Source organism: Gopherus evgoodei, chromosome 3, assembly GCF_007399415.2.
Source record: "Gopherus evgoodei ecotype Sinaloan lineage chromosome 3, rGopEvg1_v1.p, whole genome shotgun sequence".
Taxonomy (NCBI): Eukaryota; Metazoa; Chordata; order Testudines; family Testudinidae; genus Gopherus; species Gopherus evgoodei.
Window position 1 is genome coordinate 180,955,475 of NC_044324.1, and position 13,780 is coordinate 180,969,254.

Below are 13,780 nucleotides of genomic sequence, written 5' to 3' on the forward strand. Positions count from 1 at the left end.
CTGGCACGCGAAACCTTACATCACAGTGAATAAATGAAGACTCAGCACATCACTTCTGAAAGGTTGCTGACCCCTGGCTTAGCTAAAGAACCAGATTTTTTAGTTCAAATGCTGTAGGAGACCTAGCCACTAGAGGGGGACAGAGAACCAAACCGTGTTAGGATGGATTAAAAATGCATTGCACTAAAATTATTAGTACCTAGTCAGTGTAACAGATGAGTTAGGGGGAATCACTGGCTGCAAATACTCCAAATACATTGTAGAATTCAGAATCATTTACTGTTTTTGAGCTTTTGTTTTTAAACACACACAGACATTGGTCTGAATTCATTCCAAGGTTTACATCTGCTTCTGCTGATACAAACCCCAGGTGCTGGGTCCCAAACAGTGGAACATCTCTTGGGGGTAGAGAGCAGCTGGTTGCTGTGTATTCCAAGGTGGCTGCAACCTCCTCTCCACTGGGAGGAAAGGGGCTGCAGAGAGTGGATGGTGCTACCAGTAAATAGGGCATGGCCTGAGAATCCCCGGGGCACCTTGAACCTGCATCTTTGCCACCCACCGGCCAGTCTCTATGGAACCCCTAGACAAAACTTAGGATGCCATGTCGTCAGCCCTTTCCCCTAAAGGGAGACTGTGGAGTGAAGAACAGCAAGGACAGTGGTGGCAGTGAATACACAATGGTGCTGTGCGGGGGTAGGAGTTCAATCTAGCTCAGTGGTTCTCAAACTGTGGGTCAGGACCCCAAAGTGGGTTGCAACCTCATTTTAATGGGATCGAAAGGCTGGCATTAGACTTTTTGGGGCCCGGGGCCAAAGCTCCACTGCCCAGGGCTGAAGCCCGAGGGCTTCACCCTTGGGTGGCAGGGCTCAGGTTACAGGCTCCCTATCTGTGGCTGAAGCCCTTGGGTGGTGCAGCTTTGGCTTTGGCCCTCCTGCCCGGGACATCAGGGCTCGGACTCCACCGCCCGCTGAGGTCATATAATAATTTTTGTTGTCAGAAGGGGGTCACAGTTCAATTAAGTTTGAGAAGCTTACTGGCTTCACTGGAAAAGGTTTCTGACTGGGTTGAACAATGTGGGATTCTTTAAAGAAGAGGCTGGACCAATCCCAACACATGTGCAACCTGGACTTTAATTTTAACAGTTAAACACTCTGTTGAAGAGTGTTCATTACATATGTTCATTACCTGTTCTTCCAATTTGGAATTCTTGTCTAAAATTTGCAGCATGTGTTCCCTCAGAGCAGCATTCTCATGTTCTACAAGCTTTCCTCTTTTAATCTGGGGGCAGGAGGGTAAAAAAAATAAAGGCAGATAAAGCTGTTAATAGAAATTTCTATTGGGGCAAGTGGTTAAACGTTTCTTTGCATGCTTCAAAAACAGATGAACAGCTCCAACTGCTTAGTTTGATATCTTAAATCACATTGAAAGGTACTGTGAGAGAACAGAAAAATAGTTACTTAGGCTACAAGCCTTTAATGCTTTTGGAGGCAAACTGCAATCACAGTACAAATGGAGGTCTAGATTACAGTACCTGTACAGGACAGCCATATTGTTTATAGGGACAATCTACTTCTGCTTCAGGACACACAGAGAAGTGCTTATCCATCTGCAAGTATTAACAAAACAAATAGGTAGTGATAACATTATTGAATAATACATTCACTGAACCTAAACTCCTGCATAAGGGGTGCAAAAAGGCCAAAAAGTGATGTTAAGATACCATTTGTCACATACAATGGAGACTGATTAATCAGTGTCAACAAATGAGACAGATGGTTTACAATAATGCAATGTGCAAAAGCTCTGCAAAGCACGGCACATTCCTATGATATGCTTTGATGAGGTCATGTATCGATTTTAGGAACAAACAAAAGTAGTATCTAGAGAAATGAAGCAAATTCATACCAAATGTGGACTAGTGAGGCCTACAATGCAAGTTCTAGTTTTCACAAAATGATACGATTTGCCAACTTGCAGTTAGTGAAAAAACAAATAAATACCTCCTTTTTCAGAATGATCTGAGAACATTTGTGGAGACAAGGCACAGGAAAATCAGGACACTCATTTTTCTCATGGTTCTGAGGGAGATGGGGGAAAGATTGATTAGGACTGGCTTATACACCAGACTTGTTATACATGAATAACTCATTTCTTTTTTAAGATCAGACAGTGCATGCAAGTAGGAATAGGCAAGATACATATTCCGCACAGCAGCACATACTTACATCAACACACATATTGTTGGCATTCAGAAAATAATTACAAACACACCAATCCCCCCCCCGCCAATGTTAAAATAATGTTATGGCTGCAAAAATCAAGCTTTAAATAGTTAGGAAATGCCAGAATTAAAAGTTGCGTGTGCAACCTTAATTCAACCCTCAAAAACATGCATAGCATCCTAGGTCCTCTCAAAGGAAATACTGCCAGAATTTTTTAATATGAGCAAAACAACATACTTTTCCCTTGCTTTGATCTCGGAAACAACTAAATCATTTTGGCTGAAATATTCAAAAAACAGATTTAGACATTTGAGGCCAAATTTGTCCTTTGTGTAATTCCACGGACTGAAAAGATAAATTTAGCCCATGGGCTTCAGCATGCGCACAAAAATTTTTACTAATTTGTCAGTAATAAAAATATTAATTGTTTTTAAAAAGTAATTTAAAGGGAACAGATGTATGTGGAACTCAATCCAACTTTGTACCTACAGTTATCAATATTGTTATAAAATACACGTATTATATGTTCTTCAGATACGTACATGAATTTTATTTCATACGCATAAAACCTCACAGCAACTTTGGAACTTTTTTCACAGTAATTTAAACAGCTGAACTTTTAGGAAATCTTTCACAATCTTACCTTTAAATTCATTGAAACCACATATTGATTACAGTACTGGCATATTTCTTCTCGAAATTTACAGTGCAGACTTAGGTGATCTTTTAAATCTTTCCGAAGAATTTGATCACAACATTCACCATTAGTACACAGAACACTTTCAAATAAGCATTGCTGCAGGTGATCCTGTGCCATGCAACAACAAAACACCATCAATCATATTTTAAAAGTCACGAGTGTAGAATGCATTGAGTAGGCTAGAATTATGGTTAATTGTGCCCTTAAATACCAAAGTGCCTGCTAGAGATATTAAGACACTACATAGGTTTATTTAAAGAAAACCAAAACAACACTTTCCCAGTAATGGCGCTCATAATTAAACTCAGAGAAAGGTCTGAAGATTCAGAGACTCTTTGCTTTGATTTCCACTCCTTGTCCAGTTAATATCCCAAACAGGAATCAAACTGAAACAATGTATGCTGGCAAGCAGCAGCAATACTTCTTTCTCTAGGTTCTCATAGATTGTCCATCACCATGGCATCTATATGCTTGAGTCTCTTTTCTCTCAGTTTCTACAGAATTTTAACTTTCTTTTTAACAAAATTACTGTTTTTCGCTCTCCTAGGAGCAGAGAAAACCTTCTAAATGTGACCCAATATAGTACTGTCTTACTGAGTCAGCTGAAAGACAGAGACATTGTCACAAAGAGAAAGGATGTGTGTTAACAGGAGTCCTTATTAAGCCAATTATTTAAAATATAATGGATGTGGACTTACAACTGCAACAGGTTTGGCTTAGTATTTGAGTTTCACATTTACATATAGTAGTACACTGAATAGGTCAAATCAAGACGTATGTACTTAGACCAAACTCTAGTTACAGTAATCTCAATGCTATAATAACTCTGAAACCTAATGACAATAGTTTAAAGGGGAAAGAGCAAATTAATTTATGACAAGTCAAGTTTTGGTTGACTAAAGACTTCAGAATTTGGGCCAATATGTATAAAGATACTTTAATACTAACCTGATATCGTCCCAGAATTATTTTTGAATTGCATTCAGGAAAATTTTTGCAAAATACTTGCAAGTTGAGAACTTCTCTTTTACAGCAATTGTCTTTGAACACCTGCAAAGGAAGCAACCTACATTCACAAAATATACGAACTTGCATCACTAAGAACACGAAGGACAGCAACCTACCACAAGAAATCTTTTAAATGAGAGGCGTCCACTCCAGCTGCTAGTGTGGTTCCAAACAATGTCATGCTGAAAACATATACTGAGAATAGCAGTAAAAGGAAATCACTGACAATATCAGGAGACTAAGAACAACAGTGAGATGCTTTGAACATGAAATAAAAACAGGCTGACTACATGGATTATGCATTGAGCTACCTATCGTATTGCAGCTTTGGAAACCTGCAATTGAGGCTAACCTTGATCTTTCATTCTAGGACCTGCATTGGGCTGAAGCTGTTGTAGAGGTGATACTTTTAGCTTCTGGGAGGAGGGGATACAATACATTGCTCATAAGCATCTTCCACTTGTTGGATGAGAGCCAAATTAAGCTCTCAGAGCAGATTGTCAGCCTTTTTTTGAGATCTTCAAATGAGAAGCACTATAACAAGCACAAAGTATTACTATTGTATTAATGGCCCCAAATCTTTCTTTTGTGTTACTGTTGCCACCACAACTCGTGCACACAGTAAAAGGAGGGTGAATCCACTGAATAAAATGGTGGGTTAAATACCTACATCATCCTTAACACGCAGAATGACGGGCACAACCTGATACCCAAGTTCCTTGCTGGGTGGGGGATGTGAATGCACCCTGGCAGAAACACAGGGGTACAGGGAAGGCTCATGCTCCCACTCTGGGCCAAATAAATATATTCCAAAGAGGATGTGGCTTAAAAAATAGCCATTGTTTGACCTTGCCTACAAAAAAGAATACCAACAAAAATGAAATGTGCAGGATTAATGAGTTATACTGAAAATAGGCAAGGTGGCAGATTATGTTAAAACTAAATACTGTTAAATAACCAGAATAGGAGGAGGAATTAAAAGAATAAGAAACCTATTCTCTGCTGTACATTTCAAGACCAGAGACATCTTACGAGTCCACCAAATCTGTGGGTATAGGCCACATACCACTGAGTTTCAGGCAGCACTCCCAATACAAAGTACTAAAATAACTTTATCTTGAAACAATTCAGTGGAGTGTAAGGTAAAAGCTCCAGCTATAAGGCATTAGTGTCTTATTTCACCAACAAAACATCACCAAATACAGAGCTTCCTTGCACATTGTTTCCAGAAATGAAGGTGGCAGGGCCCTTGTTAATTTAAAGGCTGAGAGCTGCCTTTGCCCCTACTTTAACTTACTCTTCTATTGCAGACCCTTCCCGCTACAGGCTGGATGTCCAAGAAACCACAGTTACCAGAATTATTCCTTTTCTTACCTCCTGCACTTTTATTGTTTCTTTGTCTACAGGACAGGTGGGTACTGCATTCAATTCTCTAAATAAAGAAACAAAAAGGCAGAAAAATTTTAATTCACAAAATGTTTAATTCCTTCTACATAGGCTTGGCCATACTGATTCAAACCATTGGTTCATCAACTTCATTATCCTAGTGGCCAATATCAGATGCTTCAGTGACCAGTGGGAAAAGCCCCATAATGCACCTTGCTAATTTTCAATACTGCATATGAGGATTAAATGTTTGAATAATACTTTGAAAATTTATTGTGCTAAGAATTATAAAGCCATGTTCTACCCTCAGATTAAGTAGGAATTGCATTTAGTATGAGAAAAAATTATCACATTATTAATAAATCTGGTTTTAATTAACATAATTTTATTACCCTATGACTATATATTGCTGGCAAATGATGCTGTATTTGGGAAAAACCTCACAGTGTAGGTGAAAGGATTATTATCCTTTGCCTAACTCAAGCAATGCCTTCCCTTTCATGCTTGAAACCTTTTAAATGTCCTGAACTATCTCAACAAGTTATGAGAAATACTAAAATGAAAGGGCAAGAAAGAAAAAACTTAATGACATATTATCCAAGGAGTGACAATCCAAAAGAGAAAGAACCAAATATGAAACATTAAGAAGTATATTTAAAGATACTGACATCTATCTGTGTATCAAAGTTTCAGTGAAGCCTACATGGCCAACTCCAACCTTCAGTTATATAAGGACCCTATATCAATGTATCCTCACTGTGCAATTAGATCTGTGTGGGTGAACGAACCCCTTTGACCTGTGATGAGCCCCCATGAAGTCAATAGACCCTTTCACCTCTGTGAGCTGACTGCAGGATCGGACTGATTCTGATCTCGTATTAGATTTATAATGCTATAACTCCATTAAAGTCAACGGAGTCACACCAGTGCAAGTGAGAGTGGGATCAGTCTAACCACCAATATAAATGATTGTTTGTTTAATGCAAACAACAACTGGCACCTTGATATTATGGTGACAGACAAGAGTTTTATGCCCATTCAATCACTCTGCTGGATGGTCTCTCACTTGTCATATTCTATAGTATAAAAGCTCAAAATTTTTATCTGAAAACAACTGCATCAGACCCACAACATGATTTACTTTGTTTGCAATTGGCAGAAAGACCTCATGTTCCTCACCACCACCAATACAAAATGTACTAGGGACCTTTTTTTTAAAAAAAAGCAAACCCAGACACACACACACACACACGTACAACTCCTTGATCCCCAAATGGCAGATTGTATCTTGAGACATATGGACCTTTAGTCCAATAGGAATAGGTGCCATTCCCAGTCTGCTTTCAAATACTGTCCACATGCTGAGTAGAGTTCAAACTTCTTCCTTTCCTGGGGTTTGGTTTTATTATAACAGAGAAATAAACTAGAATAAAGTATAAAGTTCAGCTCAATCCTACTGTGTGGGCTTGACCACTCCTAGGGTTGCCTACCTCAAGACTCACTCACCCCCTAGATTCTTTCCAGTCTCCCATACAGCTGAGGTCTTGTCTACACACAAGAGTTAAACAGATTTGTTAAATCGATACAGAATCTGAAGTAAACTGATCCACCTCCCCCTTCTGTGTACACACATCAGTTTCTAAACCGATTTAATTAGACAAATATAACTTTTATATTTAGAGAATGCCTCAGAGGGGTAGCAAGCTGCCAGCCTCTGTGAGCCAGCAGTACTAACTTAAGCCTTCCCACAGCCTGATAAACACCTACCACCAGATTGGAGTGTTTCAGGCTAACGTTGCCAACCTGCTGCAACGGGGTGACTAAACTTTGTGGCCCAAGGGCCACATCAGCGTTGTGAAACTGTATGGTGGGCCAGGTAGGGAAGGCTGTGCCTCCCCAAACAGACTGCTTCCCGCTTCCATCCGCTCCCTCCCACTTCCCACCCCCTGACTGTCCCCCTCAGAACTCCCGACCCATCCAATCCCCCCTGCTTCTTGTCCCCTGACCACCCCCTCCCGGGACCCCCGCCCCAACCACCACCCGGGACCCCACCTCCATCCAACCCCCCTGCTCCCTGACTGCCCCGACCACTAGCCACACCCCCGCCCCCGAGAGCCCCCCCCCGGGAACCCCACGCCTATCCAACGCCCCCTGATCCCTATCCCCTGACTATCCACCCCCACCCAGAACCTCCGCCCCATTCAACCGCCCCCTGCTCCCTGTCCTCCGACTGCTCCCCGGGACCTCCTGCCCCTTATCCAAACCCACCACTCACTCACACTTACTATGCTGCTCAGAGCAGCAGGAGCTCACAGCCCCACCACCTGGCCAGAGCCAGCCATGCCACTGCACTGCTCGGCAGGAGCGGCAGGCAGAGGACTAGCGGCGCGGCAAGCTAAGACTGTGGGGGAGTGAGGACAGCTGTGGAGGGGCTGGGGGCTAGCCTCCCCAGCTGGAGCTCAAGGGCCAGGCCGGATGGTCCTATGGGCCGGATTTGGCGCGTAGGCCGTAGTTTGCCCACCTCTGTGCTACACCAACAGAGACTACATACTTTTACACATGCATAGCATCTCATATGATTTGTTATGAGGTCTGTTACTGAGCACAAGCCCACTGAAGTCAATGAATTTTTCTGCTGACTTCCACAGGCTTTGGAGTAAGTCCTTAATACTGTTATGGCATTTGCTGTTGACTTTCGAAAGATGTTGACTATTGTTAATTCTTGGGGGGGAAATTATTTTTTAGAGGGAAGAGAAAGAACTGTATTGTTCTTACCTCAGAGAAATAATACAATGCTGGCAAAATCTGTGACCACATCCTGTCTGGTGAGGATTGTGAAGGACTAAGTGGCAATAGGCACATTTGTACCGTTCTTCTAAGGTTTCAACAAAGTGGTAGTCAGCGTCAGGTTCAAAGTCTAGAGAAATGCCACTGGCGGAATTCTGGCGTACGAAGCTGTTTGAGAGACCAGTAAGTTCTTCAGAGGCCATGGAAGCTGTACTGGAAAGTCAAGGTCAAAGAGTTTCAGTTTAAGTACCTTTATGATTATGCAAGATGAACATTAGCGTGTTTTTTTACTCATTCTCTTGTCATAGACTTCAATACAGATTTCAGATGTGAATGCAGAATCAGTTACTAGACAGCAGTACAAAAAAATATCAAGGCACTCCAGAATGATGAATAATTTATTTCAGAGCTAGTACCAATGTTTATGATTGTGAAGAGGTTCACGGTCTGAAAATTTCTCCCCAACAGAAAGGAAGTTACTTTTCCCTAGTTCTCATGCTAGATCCTGCAATCCTTACTCAAACAAAACTACAACAGACTTCAATCAGGTGTAACTTGGTCCTACAAGTCCCAGACAGCAAAACTCTACATACAGTAATAAAAATGCCTTGGATTTGAACCCACACAGCTTTATTAATTCATTTAAACTAGTTCAAAAAGAGTAATGTCTCACCATGGTTCACAGCAACTGGAAGAAAGAATGATGATTTAACCATAAGTACAGATTTGACAGAGGTCAAAGACTTGGGGACCGACACTTCTCCTTCTGATTGATCACCGATTTACACCAGAAAGCTAGAATTCTATTTTTCAAAATCTTACTTTAGTTATTTGTATGTTAACAACTGCATTAATCATGTCTGTAAAGAAGTAGGGAGAAAAGCAAGACTGCAAATCAGAATAGTAACTGCATTTTTTTCTCTCTGTCTTGCCAGGGTTTGAAATAGATACACCATTAATTTCCAACCTAAATGGTTCACAAAGAAAAAAATCAGACCTTAAATCTGTCACAGGTCCCTGAGTCTAGCAGTACTTTTTTTCAGTGGGTCTAGGACTGATAATAGCAAATCCTTACCCTTGAAACAGTGTAATTTTCATTCCTTAAGACTCAACATACATAAGAATTTATTTATTTTCTCTCATGTTGCTGTTTACTGACCAACAGAGAAGTTTACTTAGTGATGTTAACCTAATTAAATACATTTAGTTATGGGATGTGTGTAGTGGCAGAACACCTGTCATATTAACCTACATTTAAGTTACAAGTTCACTCACAACATACACTGTTGGTCATTTTTCATCTTCTTCCTTACTCATAGCGTAAAGCACAATGAACTCATGCAAACATGGTTTATGGTAAGGTAATTAAAGTGTATACTTTTCTTTTACAACACTGTCTTTAGGGCAACACTGATATATAAGTTATCTTACTGTAAGAAACTCAGCCAAGATCTTAGGTGCTGTCCAGGGCTGTCAAGCAATTCCAAAATTAATCATGATTAATCATGCTGTTAAACAATAATAGAATACCATTTATTTAAATGTTTTTGATGTTTTCTAGATTTTCAAATATATTGATTTCAATTACAACACAAAATACAAAGTGTGCAGTGCTCACTTTATATTTATTTTTCACTACAAATATTTGCACTGCAAAACCCCCAAAAGAAATAGTATTTTTCAATTCACCTAATACAAGTACTGTACTGCAATCTCTTTGTCATGACAGTTGAACTTAAAAATGTTGAATTATGTACAAAAAATAACTCCACTTAAAAATAAAACATAAAAGTTTAGAGCCTACAAGTTTATTCAGTCCTACTTCTTGTTCAGCCAATCGCTAAGACAAACAAATTTGTTTACATTTACGGGAGATAATGCTGCCCGCTTCATGTTTATAGCGTCACCTCAAAGTGAGAACAGGCATTCACATGGCATTGTGGTAGCTGGTGTTGCAAGATATTTACATGCCAGATGCATTAAAGATTCCTATGTCCCTTCATACTTCAACCACCATTCCAGAGGACATGCGTCCACGCTGATGACAGGTTCTGCTCAACAACGATCCAAAGCAGCGTGGTCCAACGCACGTTCATTTTCATCATCTGAGTCAGATGCCACCAACAGAAGGTTGATTTTCTTTTTTTAGTGGCTCGGATTCTGTAGTTTCCACCTCAGAGTGTTGCTCTTTTAAGACTTCTGAAAGCATGCTCCACACCTCATCTCTGTTAGATTTTGGACGGCACTTCAGATTCTTAAACCTTGGGTCAAGTGCTGTATCTATCCTTAGAAGTCTCACACTGGTACCTTCTTTGTGTTTTGTCAAATCTGCAGTAAAAGTGTTCTTGAAATGAACAACTTATGCTGGGTCAACATCTGAGACTGCTATTACATGAAATATATGGCAGAATGCAGGTAACACAAAACAGGAGACATACAATTCTCCACCAAGGAGTTAATTCACAAATTTCATTAATGCGTGACTTTTTTTAATGAGCATCATCAGCATGGAAGGATGTCCTCTGGAATGGTGGTTGAAAGATGAAGGGGCATACAAATGGTTAGCATGTCTGCGGTGTAAATACCTTGCAATGCCTACTACAAAAGTGCCATGCGAATGCCTGTTCTCATTTTCAGGTGATATGGTAAATAAGAAGTGGGCAGCATTATCTCTTGAAAATGTAAACAACTTTGTTTGTGCTAGTGATTGGCTGAACAAGAAGTAGGACTGAGTGACCCTGTAGGCTCTAAAGTTTTACATTGTTTTAAATATTTGGAATAAAAAATAATAATATAAAGTGAGCACCGTACACTTGTATTCTGTGTTGTAACTGAAAAAAAAAAATTTGTAAATGTAGAAAAAATCCAGAAATATGTAATACATTTCAATTGATATTCTATTTTTTAACAGTGCGGTTAAAACTGCAATTATTTTTTTAATAACAATTAATTATTTGAGTTAATCACGAGTTAACTGTGATTAATCAACAGCCGTACTTCTATCATATCTCGTTGGCAGGATTCCTTTTTATGGCTGTATTGTGGCACATTATTTCTCTTCCACAGTTATCACCTACCCCTTAACCCACTTTCTGTTCAGATATATTCTGTGTATTTTCGCTGTTCTTTTGAGTTTTCATGAAATTCTTACTGGCACAAGCAGCTCTTAAAGGGCTGAATCTAGATCCTATAAAGCCATTGGCAGTCTTTTCATTCACTTCAGTGCGGGGTAGAACTGGACCCAAAACATAATCTCTAATAATTTGACTACTGCAATAAATGACTTACTTCTAGTGATGTGTTCAATTCTGGAACATAATTCTGACCCAAGAAGCCCCTCTACTATTATAGAAAATGGAGACACTGCCATACCACTTTCCAGCTCAGGTTCAGTAGATAAAATTAACGAAAAGTTTAAAATATAATGTTAAAGGCAAATAAGAGTGCGAGATTAAAAAAAAAATTAATTTCATGATAAACATTTTCATTCTCTTCACAGGTCAGTGTCCTACTTCTGATTTTTACATTACATTTAAAGTGCCAAATTCATCTCAGCCCCTTTGCCTTCATTTAGGTGGAATGTCAGACTTACATAAGTGTCTCCAATCAGGCATCATATAATGGCTGCAACCCACAGGGGATATACGCCCTCATAACACTACATAAGCATAAAGCTTTAGTGTACGGCAGCGGTTCTCAAACTTCACTGCACCGTGACCCCCACCTGACAACAAAAATTACTACGTGATCCCAGGACTGGGGACTGAAGCCTGAGTCCTGCTGCCCCGGGCAGGGGGCCTGTAACCTGAGCCCTGCTTCCAAGGCTGAGGCAATGAAAGGAAAGCAAGGGGCTGAAAAATTTATCACATTTCCTATACACCAGGAAAATAACATTTAAAAATAAATCTGGCGTGGCCACAACCTTCTAAGTTTGTTAGGTCAAATATAGTAACTGATACATTTTTTTCCTACTTTTATAGCAAATGTAATTTCTTTCTTTCTTTTTTTTTTTTTACACTTAAAATGAGCGGTGGCCTGGAAAAGTTGAGAAACACTGCACATGCATCCGACGAAGTGGGTATTCACCCACAAAAGCTCATGCTCCAATACGTCTGTTAGTCTACAAGGTGCCACAGGACTCTTTGCTGCTTTTACTGCTCTAAACTAATCTTTTCAATTTTTCCTCATATGGAAGTCTCTGAACATTTGAAACCCCCTGAAGTAAGAGATATTTACAGCTAACATAGGAAATGATCCAACATGCAGGCATTACAGTCCACTCATCTCATCAAATTAAATAAGAAAAATGTTAACCAAACTAAAAATAATCAACAAAAAAACACAACAAGAAGTCTCTAAGCAAAAATAGCCAGAGGTCTCCAGCATGGTACAGTTTAATATCAAACAAACCTTAGCACAGAACAGTGAATAGAAGAATAGCTTCCAGCCAATAGAGTTATTGGTAAATACACTCAAGAGAGAAAGGTTAAGGCTTGAAACAGAAAGCCTACAGAATGAATATAACCAGTGTCATGAAAACACACTGGAGTTACAGCCACAGCTATTCCTAAACCTCTCTAAGTAACATTGAATGGAAGGGACCTCGAGAGGTCATCTAGTCCAGCCCCCTACACTCACGGCAGGACTCAGTATTATCTAGACCAGTGGTCTCCAAAGTGGGGTGCATGGCAAGAGGATCCTTGGGGGTGCGCAGCAGGAGGAGCGCTTTTTTCTTTGTCGGGCGGGAGTCTGAGCCACTTTCTGTTGTTGTTGCTGCTTCGGCAGTTCGGGTGCGAGTCCGAGCGGCTTTTTTTTTTTTTTTTTTTTTTGCGCTTTGGCAGTTTGGGCGGGAGTCCAAGCAACCTTTTTTTTTTTGCTTTGGCAAAAATGGCAGGAGGTGCTGCTCAAAATTTTTTTACTGATAGGGGTGCGCGATCAAAAAAGTTTGGAGACCACTGATCTAGACCATCCCTGATAGGTTTTTGTCTAACCTGCTCTTAAAAATCGCCAATCATGGAGATTCCATAACCTCTCTAGGCAATTTACTACAGTGCTTAATCACCCTGATACTTAAGAAGTTTTTCCTAATGTTCACCCTAAACTGAACTTGCTGGAATTTAAGCCATCGCTTCCTTCTTGTCTTATCCTCAGAGGTTAAGAAGAATAAATTTCCCCCCCTTCTTCTCGTAAAAACCTTTTATGTACTTGAAAACTGTTATCAAGTCCCCTCTCAGTTGTCTCTTCTCCAGACTAAACAAACCCAATTTTTTTTTCCAATCTTTCCTCATAGGTCATATTTTCTAGACCTTTAATCATTTTTGTTGCTTCTCTCTGGACTTTCTCTGATTTGTCCACATCTTTTCTGAAATGTGGTTCTCAAAACTGGACACAATACTCCAGTTGAGGCCTAATCAGCGTGGAGTAGAGCAGAAGAATTAGTTCCTTCCTATATGGAGTACTTTGCATTTGTCCTTATTGAATTTCAGCCTATTTTTTTTTTCACACCATTTCTCCAGTTTGTCCAGATCATTTTGAATTTAATCCTATTCTCCAAAGTACCTGAAAGCCCTCCCATCTTGGTATTGTCCACAAAATGTTATAAGTGTGCTCTCTATGCCATTATCTAAATCATTGATGAAAATATAGAACAGAATCAGACCCAGAACTGATCCCTGTG

At 39.9% G+C, this 13,780-nt stretch overlaps 1 protein-coding gene across 2 annotated transcripts in view; it reads right to left on the reverse strand.

The window, feature by feature from the left end:
- Positions 1–13,780, reverse strand: part of TRAF5 (TNF receptor associated factor 5) — a 34,258-nt gene that overhangs the window by 4,427 nt on the left and 16,051 nt on the right. Inside the window, exons 2-8 of one of the 2 annotated variants that reach the window (XM_030557583.1) lie at positions 8,092–8,316; positions 5,305–5,362; positions 3,871–3,972; positions 2,866–3,030; positions 2,001–2,078; positions 1,532–1,606; positions 1,186–1,278 (exon numbers count right to left, since the gene is read on the reverse strand). In XM_030557583.1, the coding sequence (XP_030413443.1) occupies positions 1,186–1,278; positions 1,532–1,606; positions 2,001–2,078; positions 2,866–3,030; positions 3,871–3,972; positions 5,305–5,362; positions 8,092–8,306 (786 nt within the window). In that variant the 5' untranslated portion in view covers positions 8,307–8,316. The remainder of the gene's footprint in view (positions 1–1,185; positions 1,279–1,531; positions 1,607–2,000; positions 2,079–2,865; positions 3,031–3,870; positions 3,973–5,304; positions 5,363–8,091; positions 8,317–13,780) is intronic. The other variant, XM_030557582.1, reaches the window with a different exon arrangement.